Source organism: Aquarana catesbeiana, linkage group LG12 (genome assembly GCF_042186555.1).
Source record: "Aquarana catesbeiana isolate 2022-GZ linkage group LG12, ASM4218655v1, whole genome shotgun sequence".
In the NCBI taxonomy this organism is placed as follows: Eukaryota; Metazoa; Chordata; class Amphibia; order Anura; family Ranidae; genus Aquarana; species Aquarana catesbeiana.
In genome coordinates, this window is record NC_133335.1 from 151,392,966 (window position 1) to 151,416,513 (window position 23,548).

At 40.4% G+C, this 23,548-nt stretch overlaps 2 protein-coding genes across 3 annotated transcripts in view; both read right to left on the reverse strand.

Annotated features, from left to right (window-relative positions):
* Positions 1-23,548, reverse strand: part of ZNF385C (zinc finger protein 385C) — a 798,047-nt gene that overhangs the window by 255,164 nt on the left and 519,335 nt on the right. The gene's annotated exons all lie outside the window — the stretch shown is intronic.
* On the reverse strand, positions 370-18,231 carry LG12H17orf113 (linkage group 12 C17orf113 homolog). Its single transcript, XM_073606092.1, has 3 exons — positions 17,898-18,231; positions 13,713-14,310; positions 370-2,325 (listed from the first exon to the last, which is right to left on the reverse strand). Exons 2-3 carry the CDS (start codon positions 14,280-14,282, stop codon positions 814-816), a joined length of 2,082 nt encoding a protein of 693 aa, XP_073462193.1. The 5' UTR covers positions 14,283-14,310; positions 17,898-18,231; the 3' UTR covers positions 370-813.

Sequence of the window (23,548 nt, forward strand, 5' to 3'; positions counted from 1 at the left end):
AACCTATGATGAATTTATACTTTAATAACATGCAAAGAACAATGATGTACTGGTAACCTTTAGCATGGACCCACACATCAACCTTTCATTTAAACTGCTAAACAATCATCCACGGCTTGCTGTGGAAGAAACAGCATTCCAAATTTATTTGACCTGACATTCAGGTCAAAGCCCATTTACTTATAGCTGTTTTAGTGGAATTCTTATTAACAGTTTGGTCCAGTGGTTTACAGATCAATGGTGTTTTTTACAGCAATCAACAGACCCAAAGTATTAAACACATGAAAATGGCACAGTAGACTGACAACTATACAAAAGAATACACAACAGGAAGACCGAAGACTTGACAGAGGAAGACTACTCAGGAGCTTTTACAAATTCATAAAGTCATTATTATAGGAGGAAGATCGTCTGAACAATGCTTTGGTAAAATCATATCATATGTAAACATAAAAATACAAAGTGCAAATTATACAAAGCCAACACATTTTTGTAGTTGATCAGCAATGAAAAAGCTTTTTCCTGATTAATGTGAGCAAAAAACAAAATTCTTGGATATAGTAGTGCTGCAAGCCTAGTTGTAGAAGGACAAAGTACATGATACAAAGATAGGCCAGATACCATAAACAATATGTAAGGAATATCATTTTTAATGTGGTAAAAACTGTGAGCTTTGGAAGGTTGCCTGTAGCCCATTGTTCACTTTGAGCAGGCTTTACCTTGGAATGCGTATTTCTTTTTTCCCACACCACCTGTGTTTAGCTAACTAGTCCAATATTTTATTCTGGTAGTACTTCTTCCATTTTTACACAGTCACTTGTTATCTGATTGTCCTGTGTTTTCAAATAAATCAATTGCTTTAGCAAAGTCTAGTTCATGTAGAGAAGGATTATCAATGCAAATTTTTAGAACGTCACTAAAGCCATTTTCAACTATTTCTTCCAGGTGGCATTTTTTCCACAGCTCCTTGGCTCGATTCATCTTTTCAAAAAGAGTAGATCCAAGTGGCATGACTAAAGCCACAGCTGCCAAAACAGTGAAGTCAGGAAACAACTCATGCATTTCAGAGCTACTGTGGACTAGCTTTATGCAAAGATCTCGAAATGTTAGGTGACTGAGGCTGAACACAATACGTTTAAAAAGGGCAAAGTCATTTGTAGCTCGTTCTGGAACCAGCACATTTGAAAAATTCTGCAGGAGATGTCGAAGCTCTAGCTCACCATAGGCACCAATATCATCCAAGGAGGAAGGGTAACACTTTGGGTTAAAAATAATGGAAAGGGAGCTAATCACTTTAAGAACATTGCCAGGGAAGCGATCCAGGAGGCTCTTGCAGACACTGTCAAGACAGGCTTGTTTTATGAGCTCAAAACATTTCAATTGAACTTTGGAACAGTCAACCAACTCTACTCCTTTGTAGTAGAACCTACTTTCATTGTCATCATCAGGATGCTCATTCAGTTCATTAAGGAACTCTTGAAAGTTCTGGCCATTAGTGGATTTTTGTGCCTGCAGGGTGGCCTGTGAGGCCAACACTATTGGATTTATCATTGATATATCTAGATCCTCAATTTGGAAAAACTGGTTAAGTTTTTGGAAGATAGGAAGAATGTCCAGAAGGACCTTAGTAAGAGCCACAAACCAGAATTTCTTCAGCTCTAAGCATAATCCACTGGCTACGGGTGATTTTGTTGATTCACTTTCAAGTAAAAGAACTAAAGTTGGCCATGAAGAGTCAATAGTTGCAACAGCTGGCAATATAGCCATCCAGTGAACTGTTCCTGGACAATTTAAGTCTATGCCACAAGCAGTGATAACATTACGCAACTCTTGAAAACTAGAAGCTTCTCCAGGTTTATTGCCATACAGTCTATATACTGCATCCATGACACTCTCATATTTCCTCCCATAATCAGCACTGACAAAACTTTCTGTTGGAAGCAAAGATCTTCTATGTGAGATGCAATGAAGCTCGGTTATTAGTGGGCAAAGGGTCTTCAACTTCTCACTAACTCCATTCTTCTTGTCTGTCATCAGTGAAGAGCCATCAGAGCTAAACCAAGCCACTTTTTTAGGAGAAATTTGAAAGTCACTTAATATCTCAACTACTTTTTCAACAACTTGGTTTGTTTCATCTGAACATAATGCAAATCTCCCTAGGTATGTGATGTACAGCTGTCCATCACAAGGTGTAACGGATGTTGCAAACAATACAAGACTGGGATGCTCAGTTATATCCACGGTCTCATCAACCACTAGTCCAATAAAAGGTGATTCTTTCAATCTCCTCCGATCTTCACTGTGCAGTACTTTAACAATGGCTGCCTGAATTGATCAAACACAAGGTTATATCAATCCTTTTATCTCTCATGGGAAAATCACACAGATGTAAAATCTATTATCTGTAACCCTTTCACCCCAAAGGAATTTTCTAATTAGAAAATATTGGCAAGATCAAACGTATTTCTAGAGGTTGCAGGATTAAAGGATTTTGAAGATATAAGTCTTAGGTTAGAACAGGTGTAAAAAGAAAAAAAAAAAGCAGGTAATATGGACTTATGATAACATCATTATAGCTCTTACTTTTTAATAAAGAGCTGTATGAAAAAAAACTAAGGAAACATATATTATCAACTCCTATGTAAAAACTGGGTAGACCCCTTGAGAATGTCCGTTTGGACGAAACTAGTCGGGGCCGAATCCCAGTGCTGACACCACAACGCTGTACGATCCTAGGTCATCCACGACTCTTAGTGAGTTTTTACTGTGTTTTTTTGCTGTCATGTTGTTCTAATTGGATGACTGGCTCTGTTCTACAATAAACCATTTTATTTAAACACTTGCTGATCATGCTATAGCCGAAACACAGCGACAGGGTGGTAGTCAAGTTCTGGGAGAGTGTCTTTTGACAACCCCCCAGAACCCCACTCCCCTGTGCGAGCTCAGGCATGCTCTGTGATCGCTGTGTCCTTGGGACACAGCTGATCACAGATCAAGGTAAAGCCCAATCACAGCAACCCTTTACCATGTGATCAGCTGTGTCCAATCAGTGCCGTCATCGTGTGAGGAAGGTAAAGCTAATAACTGGCTATACTGTAAAAGGGAACATATACACTGATAATCGGGGCACTGATCATTAGTGCCCTGATTATCCATACAGCCCCATCAGTGTCAATCAGTGTCCATCAGTGCCACCTTATCAGTGCATCCTCATCAGTGCCTCCTCATCAGTGCCCATCAGTGCAACATATCAGTGCCCACCAGTGCAGTCTCATTAGTGCAGCCTCATCAGTGCTTATCAATGCAGCCTATCAGTGCCCATGAGTGCAGCCTCATCAGCGCACATCAGGGAAGAAGAAAAATTACTTATTTGCAAAATTTTATAAATTTACTTTTTTTTCATCATTTTCATTAGTTTAGCAAAACATAAAAAACCCAGTGGTGATTAAATACCACCAAATGAAAGCCAAAAATGTCTCAAAAAATGAGTACAGTGTTGCACGATTGCGCAATTGTCATTTGAAGTGCGACAGCACTAAAAGCTGAAAATTGGCCTGGGAAGGGGGTAAAAGTGCCCATTAGGCAAGTGGTTAAACTTGGCTCCTTGGTGAGCGCTATCTGTTCCAGTGGGAGTTGCCTTTTGCTGCTGCCTAAGAGGAGCGGAAAGGAAATGCATATACCTGGGGAAGATTTGTGCTTGAGAAACAATGCTGTGTCTGCTGTACCTGTTACAGCTTATGGTCTGATGAGTGTGCATTTGATTAAGGTGGTGACACTCTGTTTTTGTTACACTAAAAGGATCTGCTGGAAGGTACACAATCTTTTTTATCTGAATATACTGTATATGGACTTTTATTTAAGAGAGACATCACACTTGGCACATTGATTACTGTTTACTTATTTGCTTTTTTGTATGTTTCTGTTATACAGTATTCACCGGTGCTGCATCATTTCACCGTATTGTCAGTTTAACTTCCTGCCTTTGCAAATAAAATCAGCAAGAGAAGTACAAGGAGTTGGGGTTGTGCTCTATACTTATTTGTCAATAGTATAGGCTACAAAGTGGCATGCAAGCTTGCTTGAAAGAACTCCGTTTGCAAACCAGTATCATTATATAGTTTAGGTCCCTTTGCAAATCTACCATAGTTTTTGCCTTTGATTAATAAAAAAAAGGGTGTTTTTTTGCAGTTGACAAATCAGCATTTTACTTGACCTATTAAACATCACAAAGACAGCAAAGTAGCAGCTTTGATTTTTGATCCCTCTTCTTGCTGTTACTGGGCAAGCAAATCTCCAGCCGACTACCAGAACTAACTGGGTTTAGACAATGCCTTGTGGCATCTGTACAATTCCATTTCTCTTTTGCTAGAGAAGTGCATGCCTGCTTCCTGCTTGGAAGAACAGTATTCATGCCATGGCTCGCGGTGGCTCCAGGAGCTGGACAGTGATTAATTAAAAGCTCTGGCCATTCCAAGAACATTTTTTCTCTCTCCTATGAAGGGCAAATAACCAAAACCCAGTGATCTTTGAATATGCCCTTCATATTTATTCTATTCTAGTGTCGATCAAACAGCATCTCATGCGTAAATGTTATAAATGGGGGAGTACTGCTATACAAACAGAAGGCCTATGATAAAAAAAATAACAATCACTGGATACCTAAAGGAGAAGTTCACCATTAGTAACATGTTAAATATTTCACCTGTATTTGTTACTAGGCAGCACGCCCCACTCACCCCGATCTCCCAGTGTGACAGCAGGCAGGGGTTCTACTCCCCGCATTTGCTGTCACAATTTCAAATCGGAGCTGCTGTGTGGGGCTTTCCCCACGCAGTCGTGTCATCCATTCACAGGAATCTGTGAATAACAAAACTACAAGTCGCATCTTCCACTGTGGTAGATGGACTTGTAATATCAATGAACTGAGAGCACACTGATCAGCATGCTTGTAGTTCATTTACATTACTTAAAGCTTAGGAACTGTCTGCCTATACCGAGATACAGGGAGAGAGCTCTAGGCAGTGTCTGCAGGAGCCTGGCATTGCACCTGTGATTTACTGATCGCCGGTGCAATGCTTTGCAGGCTCTTATGAGAATAAATTATAAATGCACATTTTTTTTACCTGCAAAAATATGTGCATTTATTATTATGTTTTTTTTTCAAAAGGCGAACTTAGCTTTTACAGCGAAATTCCAGTTTCACATTAGATTCAGATAATAACATTCGAATTAGGTGGATCATCAGTTCATCAATTTTTGATTCACCGAGTACATTTGCCTCATCTGTGGAGAATAACACTATTATGAAATCCCAAAAATCAGAGTTCATGAATTGCATGTTTTGCTGGAGACAAGATAAATCTTTATGCATATATTTAGAAGGATTAAAAAATTGGCATTCTAAAATTCACTTGATATTCAAAATGATTTGCTCATCTGTAGTTTTAAATAATGCAAATGTGCCAGAACTATCTCAAAATTGTATCTTAAAAAAATGAAACATTAGGAGGTATAAGACGAACTGCATGCCAGAAACCAAATCTTTCTGCTTTTTACAGCATTGGGGTTGTCACTGTGGCTCTGAAGGGGGTGGGACTGGCTGGCTTAGCTGGTTGCTGCTCAGGAATCTGGGTGAATCCTGACTTTAAAGTCGGGACGGATCCAGAGCCTGGACCTGCTCAGTGACGTCAGAAAACAGGTCACCGGAGTGCAGAGTGAAGTGGCGCTGGCAACTTCTCCCCGGAGCTGGTCTTTGGCATCTCGAGTGGCTGGCTCAGGATGTAGTCAGTCATCCCGACACACAGGGACGAGACCAGCACTGTACAATGAGCTGCGCATAGGCTTGGGACACTGCAAGCGGGCAGGTAGGTGTTTTTTATCGCATAAGAGACACTGCATATCTCTTCTGCAATATTAACTTGTCTGTTTGCATTCTATTATTAGAAGTCTTATAAGGAGTCTCTAGCACTTGACAGGTTACTCAATGTAAACACAGCTTCAACTTATTACTTACATTTCACTTTACTAAATAAGCACTATCTACTCCCTTCTAAAATGTAAAGAATAATTTAAGGAACACTTTTTTAATTTTAGGATCGAGTGGAGAGTGATTAGAAAACCAGTTAGGTCTGTATTGCTGTCTGTGCCTCTATTAGGCAGATTGACTATCTCTATTTGCCATGTTCACCGAAAGTGAAAGAAAATCCCAAATCTTCAATTTGACTATGACTATGGAATGTGTCAAGGCAGATGTTTTGGAACCACCATGTTCTAATAACATAATGTTATCCTTGGTGTCAGGAAGTCTGCATAGGTGTTAATCCTTCTATTCGCATGGCTAAAGGTGTGAATTGTTGTCAAATTGTAGATACGTGGCAGACAGATGGCGTTGACTGTCCCCAGTGAGCAACTCCTAATGTGTAATTTGCATGTGTATTTTTGGCACCAAAGTACACAACTTTTCATTTCTCAATATTAAACCTCAACCGCCATGGAACTGTTCAACTCCCATTTTTCCAAGGTCTTCCTATAATGCTGGCCACTCTGTGCCAAAGTTATTTCCCTGCAAAATTTGGTATCATCAGCAAACTAAAATTGAGGTCTTGATTCCAACCCCTATATCATTGATAAACAAATTAAACAGAATTGGCCCATAATAGTAAAAGAATATGCTGGGTATCTATCCTGTAAAATCACAGCCTCTGCAGATTGATCACACAGGACCGCAGACCTATCGTTTTTGTGAGTGAACAACCAATTCTGTTGGGCCATTGGATGTATATGACACAGCCCCACAGCACTGCCTGATCATTTATAAAAGTGAAAGATTAGTGCTGTGGTGCTGTGTGATCCATCTGCCTGGGGCTGTGTATTTACACACACAGGCTGTGATTTATGGTAAATGGCAGCCATGTTCTCCAGAGCTGCATTATCACACACTGGCATGGTACCACTGGATTAGCGTAAGGCCAATGTGGTGCCTATATATTTTAAAAAAGACCAAAGTCTTAACCGAGTACCTACAGAACGGTTAGTTTAACTTCTATAGTCGAGAAAATACTTGAGAGCATAATAAAGGATATAGATACGTTCTTGCTGGAAATCAATATTTTAGGCAATAGTTAGCATGGATTTACAAAAGACCGAAGTTGTCAAACAAATCTGATTTCCTTTTATGAGGAGGTGAACAAAACCTTGGACAAAGGAGTAGATTCATACTCTGAATGGTCTGAGGTTATTAGCAGTGCATTCCAGAGTTCTGTGTTTGGACCCCTACTTTTTAACATATTGATAAATTATATAGAATTTGGGATTAAAAGTACCATTTCAGTGTTTGCATATGACACTAAGTTATGCAGTGGAATAATGTCCTTACAGGATGTCTCCAATTTACAAGCCAACCTCAATGCACTGTTTAATGGGACAACTATGTGGCAAATGAGGTTTAATGTAGATGGGCATCAGTTCACAAAAAGGATATAGTTGAACCTGGAGAAAGTGCAGAGAAGGGCAACCAAACTGATAGCTTGCTTGTTAGCTGAACTACATTTATTCTTTCTTGAGAAGAGGAGATTAAGGGGGGATATGATGAACATGTATAAATTGTGGCCCATAGAGTGAACTGTGTGTAGAGTTATTCACTTTTAGGTTATTACAAATGACAAGGAGGAAAAGAGATTTAACCTTCACATATGGAAAGGCATCCTCACAGTAAGAGCTGTAAGAATGTGGGAGAGACTCAAGAATTGTTTCTGGCCAGCTCAGTTGATTGTTTTAAAAAAGAGCTGTATGCATTACTAAATGCACAAAATATAACTGGATATATATATTTAGAGGTAATAATGACAGGGGTAGATTATCCATGGAATATCTGATTGGCTCATGGGGGATAAGAACGGAATTTTCTATTTGTGTGTGTGTGTTTTTTTTATTGGTTGAACTAGATGGAATAGTGTCTTTTTTCAACCTGACTAATTATGTAACAATATATGTAACTCACAAATCTCTCTCCTTCCTAGCACCGTTGTCGGATAGTGTGAGTTAAACTGTCCGACCACGCTGCTTAGCAATGACCATCATGCACTTGGTCCTCTAACGGAGATAAAATTATCACAACCCATAGATGTAGGTAGGATAGTTTTTGCAGATGTATCAAAGTAAGGGGATACCCCAAATTTGCTGTCAAACTAAATAAAAATGGATACTATACCACTATTGTGCAATGTATCAGAACAAAGTCATTACATTTTAAGGTTTGCCTACTCAGGAATATTTACAATTGCAGTGCACCATCCTATAGATGGGAGAACAGATTCTTGCATATATACAATGGAGGAGGCAGCTGTCATCCCCATCCTGTATAATTTTTGTAGTAATGTATATATACTTTCGAGTACCACAAAACCTGAAGTACAATCACATTTCAGTGTCTTTCCTTAGATCAGGGTGATATTTCAATATCTGGTATTTCTCCCTTCATTTGTTCCTGTTCTGAAAGTTTTTTTTTTTATATCAGTTTTTTTAAATCTATATACGCCTTACATATTACATATAAAAATAAATGTACTCCCTGTACCCTAAAGAACACAGAAAGCCTTTGTGCAGTATATTTGCTGCTTACATGTATAAATCGTTAATGTACCTGTGTACAATGACTACACTGGGCAACAATTAGCGAACACAAAAAAGAGTCGCAGTGCAATCTTCAGTCATTTGAATCATCCCCCCATGCTCTCCTTACTGACTTTCCCAGAGGAACGAGCACTATTTCTACTCTACCCCACAACGTGGCTCCTGGAAAAATCTCCCCTCACCAATGGGACAAGATGCTTATTATTGTGCACAAATGCACCCATTCTTTAACACTTTGTAAGACAGCCATGAAAGTACACTGGTATCTAACTACCCAAGGGCTCAATTTTATCCATCCTATGGTCTCACATACATGCTTCCAGGGCTATCCCACCAAATAAATAATAAACATATATTTTAGAATTGCAAAGAACTCCAGCTGCTTTGGCACCACATCAAGGCCGTTGTCACACAATGGCGGGCCATTATCTGTGTGCTTATTATTTGCTCCCAGCCATTTAGTACTTAACCCCAGGGAGGAAAAACCTTATCATATCCTAGTCAGTGTTGTTCAATAGGTCATAGCCCAATACTGGCGCTCTCAATTAGTCAATTTTGGCCAAATCTTGACCATAAGGGATACCTTGATGCTTTAGGAAAGAGTTTTTCAAACTATACAAGATTCTCTAAACCAGTTTCATGACAAATGGGATGCTTGGTCCTCATTTCACCTATTATCATAAATTGGTTACTATTACCACTCCTTTCTATCTCCCCATGTAATATTTTTTTACTTGCTGTTTTACTTTTTGTTACCATATACCTTGTGAAACTGATGAATGAATAAAAATCATCTGTAAAATAAATAAATAGGCCCACTGAATGGTATATGAAGAGAAATGCCCTACAGCAGCCAATCGGAATTTAGTTATGATAAGCATACAATGATTAAATTATATATGACATCTGATTGGAAAAAATGGTAAAAGTGTATGTAAAGCCATTTTTGGAAGGGTGGTCTGTGTCCCTATTTGGGGAGATTCACCTTGGGTTCTGGTGTCCATTTTTCTTCAGTACAGAAAGTGATGGGAAATCGAAAGTTTTCTATGGGGAAACCTGTTCTGGTGACAACTGTATTTTAGGGGATATCTCTTTACTTCAAAGGGATTACCACTTACTTCCTGCTGTGTTTCTAGGCAGAAAATCAAGGGAAATTTACTCAATGGGACACAGCAAAAGAAAAAACTTTGAGGGTTCTTAACCAATTGCTGTTCTATCCAAAACAAAAAAGGTATGATTGCAGTCTTAAAGTGGAATTCTGGGATATCTCTAATCTTAAAACTGCTCCTATGCCCTAACACCTATATTAATTAACCTGTAGAACAAAGATCTATATACTTACCTATTTTCTGGCCTGCTTCAGTCTGGTCACATGATCGGCTCTCCTCTAGCAGTGGCTTCAGAGTAGAGGAGGGAGCACCAGCAATGGATGGCCCATAGTAAACCTATGGTGATGTCATTGCTAGGCATTCAAGATGTTGTCAGAGCGCTCTCTCCTCTCCCCTGTAGCCAGCACTGGCTGGCACACGGAAGATCACGTGACTGGACTGGAGTGGGCTGAAAATAGGTAAGTATACAGATCTTTTTTCTACAGGTTAGTTAATTTAAATAAAGTGATATTCAAGGAGCTCTACTTTAAGCTGGCCACACACTGATCATTTCCATTCAGCCGGTTGAGCAGGGACCAGCTGAACTGCAATCAGTGTGTTGGCGTTCCTGTTTGACAGACATCGAACATTTGATGACATACCGGAAAACTTTCCTCAGCTAAAGCCGCTGCCGCCATTCACCTGCTGACTAAACGGCAAAAAAAGTAAATGGCCAGCTCTAGTCTGTGGATATCCATAATTTTCACACAAGGTAGGTGAATGTAGGTGACCAATTTCAATCCTTGTATTGTCATATGGCACCGGACTATCATTGTCAACAGGTTATTTTCTTATTAAAGAAAATCTGTAGTAAGACAGAATACATTCTGAACTCTCCTTTAAATATGCTATACTCTGGCTGTTATGGCGATTCCATGGTTTCGGAACTACCTTAAGCTGGCCACACACTGATGGAAATTTGTCCAGTTTCAGCAGATTGCACTCCATTAGCTTCTTCCCGAGTCATACTGGCTGGGGAAAGTGACTCCAAAATAGAAAGTGATGGTTTGGTTTACATGTTGCTTCCGGGCCATTAACAGGAAGGGAAGATCAGCAAATGGACGGGGGGGGGGTATGTAGCAGTCATTGGGGTGTATGGAAGCACCTGCAGATCAATTCCATCTGACCAATAGTTGACTTGTCAGATTTACATACACCCTGGGCGGCTGCAGTGTGTAAACCCCCCCCCAAAGCCACTGTTGTATTATTTAGGGTGCTGGTAGTAAAAGGGTAAATCATTTTTACTTATGTCTGAGATGTTATTGGAAAAATTTCCCCCCAACTCCACGCTCTTCTAATCCTTCCTCACCCTGTCAAAAACTAAAAAAAAAAAAGTTTCAACTTTGTTTGTTTTAGTTTTTTTTTTTTTTTTGATTAGGCCTTTTATAAAAGCAGTATGAGCGGCAAGCTTTGACAAAGTATGTACAGAACTATCAGCAAGTGTTGTTGAAGCTTTTGAAGTACCATTCAACTCCAGTTTGTAAATTTTCAAAATTTACACAGATCCTAATTGAACCTCTCTGACGGAGGCTCCTTACCACTTGATCAGCTGTAACTATTCACAGCTGATCATTACATGAACCAGGAAGTGCCCCGGTAAATGGCATTCCTCGGTTTACGCTGACAGGGAGAGCCGATCGGCATCTCTCCCTGTCAGAGGGGGGGGGGTCTGTGCTGATAATCAGCAGATTGATTATCAGGACAGCCCCCATCAGATGTGCCCATCAGCTTCCATTCAATGCCCACCACAGTGCCAATCAGTGCCCAGCAGTAAAACCTGTCAGTACCTCATCAGTGCTGCTCATCAGTGCCACCTGTCAGTGCCAATCAGTACCGCCTATCAGTGCCACCTGTCAGTGCCCATCACAGCTGCCTGTCAGTGCCCATCAGTACCATCTATCAGTGCCCATCAGTACTGCCTATCAGTACCCATCAGTGGTGCATATCAGTGCCCATCAATTATACCTATCAGTGCCAACTCATCAGTGCCACCTTACCAGTGCCAACTCATCAGTGCCGCCTCATCAGTGCCCGTCAGTGAAGGAGAAAACAAAATGTTATAACCGAAACAAAGAAAAATGTTTTTTTTTTTTCAAAAATGTCGGTCTTTTTTAGTTTGTTTAGCAAAAAATAAAAACCCCATTGGTGATCCAATACTACCAAAAGAAAGCTCTATTTGTGGGAAGAAAATTATAAAAATTTAGTTTGGGTGCAGTGTTGCATGACCGCGCAATTGTCATTCAAAGTGTGACAGCGCTGAAAGCTGAAAATTGTCCTGGGCAGGAAGGGGCGAAAGTGCCCGATACTGAAGTGGTTAAAGAAGAAAAAAAAATTAAAAAACGTAAAACACAAAATGCATGAAAACTGCCTGCAAAAATGCATAACAAACGCGGGTCTAAAAATGCAAGATGCACTGCAAAACATGCCTGAAAACTGCATCAAGTGCAGCCGCACAGATGTGAACCTAGACTAAAGGTGAGCTTTAGCTAAAAAAAACTTTTCTCAGTGGAGGAGGAAAGAACGTCAGTTGGACCATCTCTACTACTGTTCTGCCTGAAAACTCAAAGCGGTTAACCATTGCAGCACTGGAAGTTCAGAGACAGGAAGAGGACATGCCTCACTACAGTGAAGATTTCTTCAGGATCCAACTGCCTGCATAATGTGGGACATACTTCATAATGCCGCGTACACACGGTCGGACTTTTCGTCTACAAAAGTCCAACGGACGCCGACGGACTAAAGCTGGCTGGTAATCCGATCGTGTGTGGGCTTCTCCGGACTTTCAGCAGACTTTTTCAGCCTCAAATCCGACGGACTTTAGATTTGAAACATGCTTCAAATCTTTACGTCGTAACTAGGACGGACCCCGAAATCCGCTCGTCTGTGTGCTAGTCCGACGGACAAAAACCCATGCTAGGGCAGCTATTGGCTACTGGCTATGAACTTCCTTATTTTAGTCCGGTGTACGTCATCACGTACGAATCCGTCGGACTTTTGTGTGGTCGTGTGTAGGCAAGTCCGTTCGTTAGAAAGTCTGCTGCAAGTCCGCCGAAAGTCCGCCGGAAGTCTGTCGGACAGGCTGTCGGACTTTTGTAGACGAAAAGTCTGACCATGTGTACGCGGCATTACACCTAAGTGGTGTGACTAAAGTTGTAGGGTTTATCCTTTAGCTAAACATCAGCTTTAACTTGGAGGGATTTCCTCTCTCTTCCTGTTGTGTCTTCAAGACAGGGAATCTCTCTAAAGCAGGGGTCTCCAAACGTTTCAGTAGAAGGGCCACACTGTATATTTTTCAAATATTGATGGGCCTAAAAAATCTGTTTTATAAATGAACATATAAAAGACCTTTTTTTTGTAATCAGAATGATATGATTTAGGACAACAGAGAAAAAATCTTCAGGAAACAAAGCCAAAAAATTCAAAAAAAACTTGAGCCCCTGAGAATCCCTACTTACATCAGAGTCCCGATCAGAGTGCCCTTAACATCAGGGTTCCTCCTTACATCAAAGAGTCCCCATCAGAGTCCCCTCTTAGAGGGGCCGGCTAAATTCTTGCAATGGGACACACTTGGCCTGTGAGCCAGAGCACGGAGACTGCTGCTCAAAAGGAGCGCAGCATAAAAAAAAAAAACAGAGCTTTTTAACTATTCCTTACTTTTTTTAAACCTAATAAAAGTTTTGGTTTAAATATACACTTTAAAGTTAAAGTGGAGTCACCCATGTCAGTAAATCTAAATAGTCATCTCACTGTTCCAGATTTTACTTGCAGAGGACTGCAGGGAAAATCTGAAATTTTGACTGATAGTCCCTTTGGAAGGCAGAATCCAGAAGGTATCAGAAGCATTTATACTGGTCAACTTGTTTAGGATTAAATGCATCCACTTGACCTATTACTTTTATAGTTCTATGTCTATTATGTCTGAGTTGTACAAACCTGCATTTCTCTCACACTGCTTGAGTGGTAATACTCATTTTGCTCAGATGACAACAAGGCTTCACATAGATTGAATTTCTGCAGCTCCAGCAGAGAGGACAACTTTTTGCTGGAGATGCTCTCTTTGGCCATACAAAAAACAGTGGTCATGATAGCTATCTTGGATGGATCCATCTCAGCTTTGATAACAGACTTCATCTCTTGGTGAAACTTTAATTCCATTGCCATTTGCTCCCTATTTACAGCAAGTGCCTGCTTGTGGGCACCGGAGGTCACGTGGCGTAAAAGTGCATGTCGCTGAAAATTGTCTGTACCCACAGTAAAGGCGTTCTCAGCCTTGCCATGCTTGTTCTTCACAAGGGCCTGACGGCACTCTACACAAAACATCAGCTTGCGCTCGTAGTCAAACTCCAGCCAGGTAAACTCTTCCTTCCAGTGCTCATTAAAATACCGCTTGCATTTCTTGTTGGAGTTTGAGGTCTCACCTGCTGGCTTTTTCCCAGGGGTCACCATACTTCCGCTGCCACCCATTCTGAAATCATACATTATGGGAAGGCTGTTGTTATCCATGATGCTCTAAACTGAGAAAAGAGCCAGACTGGTGGATGAAAGAGACAAGGGAAAACATATTAGGGATCCTGCAATGCACTGCTTTCCTCACCAATACTGACAGACATTTTGGTGTACGATGATGCTTCAGCCAAGTCATCAGTGAACCAAGACATCTGAGATTCCTGTAGTAAAGAGGCTTTTTAACTCTCCAGGACTAAATGTACATATACAGCTAGCAGGTCCTAGTCTATGTGCCACATGCTATATTTTAGTCCTATGAAAGAAATGCTCATACCAGAAATGGTTCATGCACTGCTGGGCAGGCTAAACATACTCATACTATGATAATTACTGGGCATGAGAGAATACGAATAGGAACTCTAGGATTTGACAGTTTTATTACAATGTATGTGAATGTGATTGACATTCTGTAATGAAAACAAACCTAAAGCTGAACTCTGGAAATCTGTAAAACTTCACTTTGCAAAGAGGCCCCCTGCACTGCAAGGGTTAGGTGCTCAATATTGTCCAGGGGGTTGGAATAGGCCATAATTACTACCTTATTCCTTTCAACCCCAGTGGCTGGTGCTCTTATGCACCTTAAGGAGCTCCTATTATGTGGACGGGTCTTTGACGTCCTTAAGTACAATGCCTACTAGGCCCCCACTGGAAGTGCTTGGGTGAAGGAGGGGACACTGAAAGGTGAATTTCTTGAAATTCCTGGAATTCAGCTTTAAACTGAAAGGAAAGGCTTGCTTTCAAATTAACTCCATGCAATGAGTTACCCCATACTTGCACATTGATATATGTAAAATGTGTAAAATATATTTCTTTAGAGGGATTAGGCACCTTTTACTCTCTTTAGCTTTCAATCTCTGTTGCTCCTGCAAGTCAAAGCAAAGCTAGTAGTATAAGAGGAGCTGTAGCAAATTCCTTTGAGCTCTCATGAATGAGGATGTTTGTTAAGAGCCGGAGCTGTTTGGAGCTGTGTGTATTCTGGTTTTAAAAACTTGTTTATTTGTGTAATGTGTAAAAATTTCAGCAGCCACATTTGTTCATTACATGTCATTTCTGCTGCATGATTATCAATACTGCACAATGACTACACCTCACTGCTCATCTCTTTCACATCAAGTCTATAGGTCAGGGCTGATGAAAAATTGTACAAATATATATCTGAAACACAGCAATGAAGTGAAAATTTGAAATGAGCAAAGTTGCTTTTAGGTAAATCTTGTAATCATAAGTTAAAGGCAGATTCCAGAAAAAAAAAGAAAAGAAAGCCTTAAAAAGTATGAAGTGAACAAGGTCTACCTGCTCATGTCTCCAGTTTTTATCCTAGCATTGCTGTAGTGCACCATTTCTTTTGCTGGAAAACAACTGATTTCTTTGTGCATCTATTTGTAATACAGGGCAGGTATGACCCAATATACTTTATAAACACTTTCTGTAGGTGCATTGTTGTATCTAGCACTGAGAAAATTACAACCAACAGTGAGATTCTGACCTGAAATCTGGAATCTGACAGTTGACACATTGGACAGATAGGCTCAGTTAAATCCTCTGCGATTTGAAGCACTTTTCTAGAAGTGTTTCAATGTTTTGCAAGAGTTTTCCCATTTTATTCTGTGGTTCCTGTTCACACCTAAGCATCGTGTCCCTTGAAGCATGTCGTCCAAAGTTTGAAAAAGTACATAAGCTTTTTTGGGGCAGAGTTATGCCTTCTTGGTCCCAACAGACTTCAATGGTAGTACATGAAAAACGCACTTAGCACACGCTTTTTGTGCTTTTTTTTGCCTCTTCTTATCTTAGTAACTAGCTTTCAATTGGCTAAAACAAAAATACTCAAGCCTGAAAAATCTGTGTACAAACGTGCATGGACTGGGCAGATGACAGGTCCGTGTCCACTCAATTTCTGCAGAACGGACACAGACTGAGCCTGCTCTGCTCTATGAGCGGTGTAAATTAATTCTGCTTTCTGTTTACACGCAACTAGTAGATGAGGTAGATGAGTGTAAATGGATCAAAGTCCATTTACACCCGCTGGTCCGTAGGGTTCACTGCCCAATCAGGTCTGCCTGAAAAACTGACAGGTGGACCTAATTGGATCCTTTGTGTGAAAGGGGCCTTAGAGATAAAATGAAGGTCATAAATGCATTCACAAAAAAAATCTATTTAGAACATGCCTATCAGTGTTGCCCAGGGAAACAGCAATCTGGTGTTCAGTAACTGGATGATCTTGAAAATTGCTACATTAACTGACCTCTTGATGATGTTCTGACAGTCTGCCATGGCCAAAGGACAGGCTGTGATCTAGGTACTATTTTCTCCTAGCCCAGGGGAATTCAATAGCAACGACCCTCTGTGAGAAGGTAAGGAAGCAACTTAGAGTCTACTTCCAGGTCTGGTAACTAGGTGACCGGTTTCGTCTCAAACTTTTGAAAATCCTTTTTTTTTTAAATTTTGGATTCCCCTCTCTATTTTTCCTGGTGGCCACTGCAAAAAAAAACGAAAAAGGTTGGGAAATCCAAAATGACAGTTATCAGAGCAAGAAGTGAGGGTAATCTTCTAATGGGGACATCTGTTCTATTCACAACTGTCTATGATGAGATCTCACCTTACTTTGGAGAAATTTCCTTTTGCTTACTGTTGCGTTACCTGGACAGATTGCGAAGGGAAATCTCCCCAGTGAGACAAAGAGTACCACAGATTGGGAAAGTGGGCAGAAGTGTTAAAGGTACACCAGGGGGTCCTTGCAATGCAATGGGAATCAACTCATATTTAACTTAGGATGACAGGAGTGTGTAAAACATAATTGGGGATCTGTAATGGCATTGGCATCTAACTTCTAAGGATGTCTAGTAGAAAGTGATGCAAAGAGCAGGCTATGTCCTTTTCATTTTCTTCTAGCAGCACCGAAGCAAGGGATATGTGTTCCACCCAAGATTCAACCCACTCTTCAGGAAGATGTATGTATCTCATTTTTGTTTGCTATATGAGGGACATACAGCAGGCAAGCTTAGGTGGACAGTAAATACCTATCTACCCATACCTACAGATGAGATCCAGTACAGTGGAAGGACAGGTCATAAGACTTCTGTTTAATGGACTTATATATAGGTGCCAATAGTCAATGACATTTTGCTGACTGCTGGAAGCACATTAAACAGAGATCTAGCATCGTATGGCATCCCGCACTGGCCAAGGAACCAAAGCCTATTGGCACCTGTATGTATCATACCAAATAATTATCTTTATTTTAAACACTAGGTGCAGACGTATGAAGTCAAGGCTAAAAATTGTAACTACAGGTTAAAAATGCATTAGCAGTAGGTACAGGATATAGAACAAGTTTGTTATATACACGAAATGGAGAAAGTAGTTACTGACAGCATGTTCATTTAACACAACTATGGTGTATGACTGCATTACTACAAGCAATAAACTTCTCTTTCTAAATAGATATAAAAAGAGATATAAACACATATTGTAAGCTGGCATTTAAGCAGAAAAGTTACTCATTATTCCTTTCCAGTTAAAATAACACAAAGCAAATGCATGGAAGAATGGTTAGGGCCGAGATTGTTAGTGCAGAAGTTCAGGATAGTGATGTAATGGCTCGTACATACATACCCTGTACAGAATGATAGAGCTTATGTGAACTTTCCAGGCTGCACCAAAACACACTCCCCTATCCTCCTCCCCTGTGTTCAGACACACAAAGAGGAGCTCGCTCCATGCACTACTGCCTCTATTCAGTAAAGCACTGAGCCCCACTGTGACAGGAAGGTCACTCGCTCCTCAATAAACAGTTAAAGGGAGATGCATCCAGCATTGGGGAAAGACGCTTGTCTGCAAGCAGCCGCAGAAATACAGAGCCATGGGAGCAGCCATAATATGTGCCTGTGCAAATGTGTGTGTGTGTCTGCTGCTCTGCTGCATTGTCAGTGCTGCCACCTAGTGTCTGGGGATGTGCATACAACAATTCATACAAGAGTTCATTTGGTTTTTAGGTTACAGATTAAAGGCATAGTCATAATAAATGAACCAACAATTATGCAATAAAAAATGTGTATTATTATAAATCTTTGCATTACAAATGCAGAGCAGCCATTGCAGCCATGATCAGTGCATCACAGAACATGTAATGCACAGGCTTTTGCATTGCTCACCCCCAGCCCCAGAGCCATATAGGGGTACTGACCTTCTATTATGGGCCTGGAGGAATTAATTAATAAACTAAATGTGTGGTGACATCACTGCCCTGCTGCTAGCATTTTCTGCCATGGTGGCAGATGGGACTTATAGAATGTTCCTGTGTGGGTGCAGCCATGCTAAAAAAAAAAGGAAATAAAAAAAAAAAAAGATATCTGTGGTCAGCACGGCGCTGATCAGGTAATTAGAGAGAGAGTGGGAGCCCCCAAACTATTGGGGTAACATAAAAGTTGGTACAAAAGGTAAACTGAGCCTTTAAAACACTAGTCTTTTTGCACCATGTACCATTGGTGATAGGAAAGGTGGCGGTAAACAAAACATTTGCGTTGGCTCAGCACCAGGGCACACAGAAAACAACTGCATTCTAAGTGCCCTGTTCAGACCACAATGCTGCCTTCAGGTGGGCTGCAGTGCGTTGTGTAAAAATGCAGACACATTGTCTTCCCACAACTGAGCTCATGGTAAGTCACTGTCATTTTTAAACATGTCAAAAAGAAAAAACATTTAAACAATGCCTTGCATTGTAATAACGCAAGGCACCTTCCCTGACCGCCCTTACACAACACACACCAGCCTGCATGCTAAAATGGCTTATTTGAGCATGTGGGCTGATGTGAACAAGCCCTAACTGCAGTAAAGTCTGAAATTCAACTCAATTTTACGTCAGTCTGAGTTTTATGACATCATAAGCGATGGCTATAAGCTGGTTTCTTACAAGGCTTCCAGACAAGGCTGCAGCCTCTCGTCATAGAATTTCTTTGCTGTTAATGCAAAATGTTTATTGGCAAAGCTGAAGGCAGCAGAGAAGGTGAACTGGTGAACTATCTCATTTCCACAGTCTTCGACTCATGCCTGTTTAATAACAGCAATTCCAGGCATGGTAGTCAGCTGCAGAATATTAATGCCAGGATAAAAAAAAAGAAGACAGAGTAGGAAGGATGTGTCCACTAAACTTCAATGCAAAGATGCTCACATAAGTTCACCTTTAGGAATGTTACACCCATTTTATGGTTTAACATGTTCCTAATCACCTGCTTTCCACCCGAGTCTGTTGGAAGTACAACAGTATAGTTGCTAATAAACTGACAACACTGTATGCATTATACCTATCTATCCAGCAGGTGCCACTGCAGTGTTATAGTGTGTTATTCTATGGTGATGTGATCACAGGAAGATAACCTCTATGAAAGTAAAGGTTTTTTGCTGTATACAAGCTTCCAGAGCATGTTTCAATACTCTGCATAACAGGTTATGGGTCCCAGGCATTGGCGAGGATACTATAAGTCCAGGCACTGGAGAGGATACTCAGTGAGTACAGAGAAGTCTGTGAGTACTGTATGTAAGCTATGAAAGATGACAAGCGGTTCAGATGTGAAGTTTACAATTGCAAAGCTGAACAATGCCAATTACCATGCATAAATATGTCATAATCACCTTTTCCCTCTGAGGAAGATGTGATTATGAAACGCATTAGGGCGTGTCCACGCAACTCCCCTGTCTGCCAATCACGGTTCGTGTCATCCCGGGTCTCACCGCGGTCAACAACACCAGGAAGCGGTGAGAATGACATGTAGTGTGCAGAGCGGCTTTAACATAGACATTGCTGTCTTCAATTGCTGTTTTAACTGACTTTTTTGTAAGCATATTTTCTTTTTTTAAAGATATTTTTATTAAACTTTTGTGTCAACATACACATACAAAAGGTTGAACTTTGGTGATTCACAGCATTATAATATTATATATGTACACTAAAGTGCATAATAAACAGTTTTCATTTATCATCTCCTGTATTCACTGATATGAATTACCATGAAAGTACAGTACAGTATAATGTGCCCCGATTTTGTATATTTCCTCTGTTGGGACCACTACCTATCTGGCTATTTGTCTCGTGGAAGGGTTAACGGGCTGGTCAGCCATTTATTCCAGATTTTGTAAAAGGTTTTGCCTTGTAAGCATATTTTCATTGGCTATGGGGATGGTCCCAAATAAAACGGTGTTACACTATGTGCATTCCCTCTTTTTTTGCATGTAACATTTGGTGAGCTACCTAAAGAGATTACCGTGAAATATATAAAAGCAGAATTTGTCCCATATCACAAGGAGAGACCAGGTTTAATATATGACTGATTTATGAAGGATCTGATCACCAGAATAACAGTTTACTCAGTTGTACCTGGAGTTGTGCCTGGAGATTATAAGGCTGTCTTTTAGCCCGTATGTTGTAAGTGCATTACCATCGGGGATCACTCTGAGCACGAGGGTTCTCTCCGGTGATGGTACAAGAAATCGTACAAGAAAATTGTATAATGTATGGTTAGCCTCAGAGTTCCAGGAGATTTAAATATCAGATGAAGATTCCTGAGAGTGGGGGGGGGGGGGGGGGTTAGGAGACATAACACATATTCCCCAGAAGTCTTAAATATTAATATTACTTTTTTCTTGAGACAAACCCCTAAAGAAAGCATGCCAATATTAACTAATGAACAAAATAAATCAAATCATATACAGTGCAAAACCTGAACTGACAGAGATTGAGAATAGAGACTGGAATATTCATTTTTCTGGCATCTGGATGTACATACAGGTCTCTAGAGGATCATGGGAAGTGTAGTTTTACAACAGCTGGACAACTACATGTTGCTGTTTTGTTCCTGTGTGTGGGACTATATAAAGCAATTTGTATTTATTAATTTTACCATTTTCACACTGTGAAGTTTTAGAAGGCTTATACTACCAATGGGTAATGACATACAGTGGATATAAAAAGTCTACACACCCCTGATAAAATGTCAGGTTTCTGTGATGTAAAAAAATTAGACAAAGATAAATAATTCCAGAACGTTTTACACCTTTAGTGTGACCTATAAACTGTATAACTCAATCGAAGAAACAAACTGAAATCTTTTAGGTGGAGGGAAGTTTTTTTTGGGTAGGAGTCTATCAGCATGGCACATCTTGACTTGGCAATATTTGCCCACTGTTCTTTGAAAAACACTCCAAATCTGTGAGACTGCAAGGGCATCTTCTTTGCCCAGCCCTCTTCAGATTACCTCATACATTTTCAACTTTAATCTTCTTCTGGTGAAGCCATTCCTTTGTTGATTTGGATGTATGCTTTGGGTCGTTGTCATGCTGAAAGATGAAGTTCCTCTTCATGCTCAGCTTTCTAACAGGAGCAAGGTTTTGTGCCAACATTGACTGGTATTTGGAACTGTCCATAATTCCCTCTACCTTGACTAAGGCCCCTGTTCCAGCTGAAGCAAAAACAGCCCCAAAGCATGATGCTGCCACCACCATGCTTCCCTGTGGGTATGGTGCTCTTTTGGTGATGTGCAGTGTTGTTTTTTCACCAAACATATCTTTTGGAATTTTGGCCAAAAAGTTCAACCTTGATTTCATCAGACTTAACACATTTTCCCACATGCTTTTAGACTTCAGATGTGTTTTTGCAAAATGTAGTAGGGCTTGGATGTTTTTCTTCATAAGAAAAGGCTTCTATCTTACCACTCTACCCCTTAGCCCCGACATATGAAGAATATGGAAGATTTTTTTCACATGTATCACACAACCAGTACTTGCCAGGTATTCCTGCAGCTCCTTTAACGTTGCTGTAGTTCTCTTGACAGCCTCCCTAACCAATTTCCTTCTTGTATTTTCATCAATTTTGGAGGGATGTCAAGTTCTTGGTAATGTCACTGTTGTGCCATATTTTCTCCACTTGATGACGACTGTCTTCACTTTGTTCCATGGTATATCTAATATCTTGGAAATTCTTTAGTACCCTTCTCCTGACCGTTACCTTTTAACAATGAGATCCCTCTGATGCTTTGGAAGCTCTCTGCAGACCATGGCTTTTGCTGTAGGATGCGACTAAGAAAATGTCAGGAAAGACCTACTAGACCAGCTGAACTTTATTTGGGGTTAATCAGAGGCACTTTAAATGATGGCAGGTGTGTACTGACTCCTATTTACTCTTATGAGTTTGAATGTGATTGTTAATTCTGAAAACAGCTACAGAGGGTGTGCACACTTATGCAACCACATTATTTTAGTTTTTTATTTTTACTCCCCCCCCCCGCACCACCACCACCACCAAAAGATTTCAGTTTGTTTTTCAATTGAGTTGTACAGTTTATAGGTCACATTAAAGGTGGAAAAAGTTCTGAAATTATTTATCTTTGTCTCATTTTTTACATCGCAGAAACCTGACATTTTAACAGGGGTGTGTAGACTTTATATATCCTTTGTATCTCCACACATGGTGGATTTGTCCAGTAGTACAACAACTATCGACTCAGGTCTATGATATGTTAACTTTTCTGCTGGGCACTTGTTGCCCACTGAGGCCCTACTCAACTTAAATTTGAATGAACTTCTAAAGTTTAAACGAATGACCCATGTCTTGATGGCTACCAAACAATCCATAGAACAAGCTTGGCTATATGACTCCCTCTCCATAAATATATATAAATACACAGTATCTTGTAAAAGTGAGTACACCCCTCACATTTCTGTAAATATTTTATTATATCTTTTCATGTGACAACACTGAAGAAATGACACTTTGCTACAATGTAAAGTAGTGAGTGTACAGCTTGTATAACAGTGTATATTTGCTGTCCCCTCAAGATAACTCAACACAGCCATTAATGTCTAAACCGCTGGCAACAAAAATGATTACACCCCTAAGTGAAAATGTCCAAATTGGGCACAAAGTGTCAATATTTTGTGTGGCCACCATTATTTTCCAGGACTGCCTTAACCCTCTTGGGCATGGAGTTCACCAGAGCTTCACAGATGGCCACTGGAGTCCTCTTCCACTCCTCCATGACAACATCACGGAGCTGGTGGATGTTAGAGACCTTGCGCTTCTCCACCTACCGTTTGAGGATGCCCCACAGATGCTTAATAGGGTTTAGGTCTGGAGACATGCTTGGCCAGTCCATTACATTTACCCTCAGCTTCTTTAGCAAGGCAGCGGTCGTCTTGGAGGTGTATTTGGGGTCGTTATGTTGGAATACTGCCCTGCAGCCCAGTCTACAAAGGGGGGGGGGGGACCATGCTCT

Bases quoted from the DNA above. Each gene is read 5' to 3' on its own strand.
- LG12H17orf113 (XM_073606092.1), bottom strand. From the start codon at position 14,282: ATGGATAACAACAGCCTTCCCATAATGTATGATTTCAGAATGGGTGGC. The intron at 2,326-13,712 runs GTTTGTACAACT...TGATCAATTCAG, and splicing joins GCAGTGTGAGAGAAATGCAG to GCAGCCATTGTTAAAGTACT.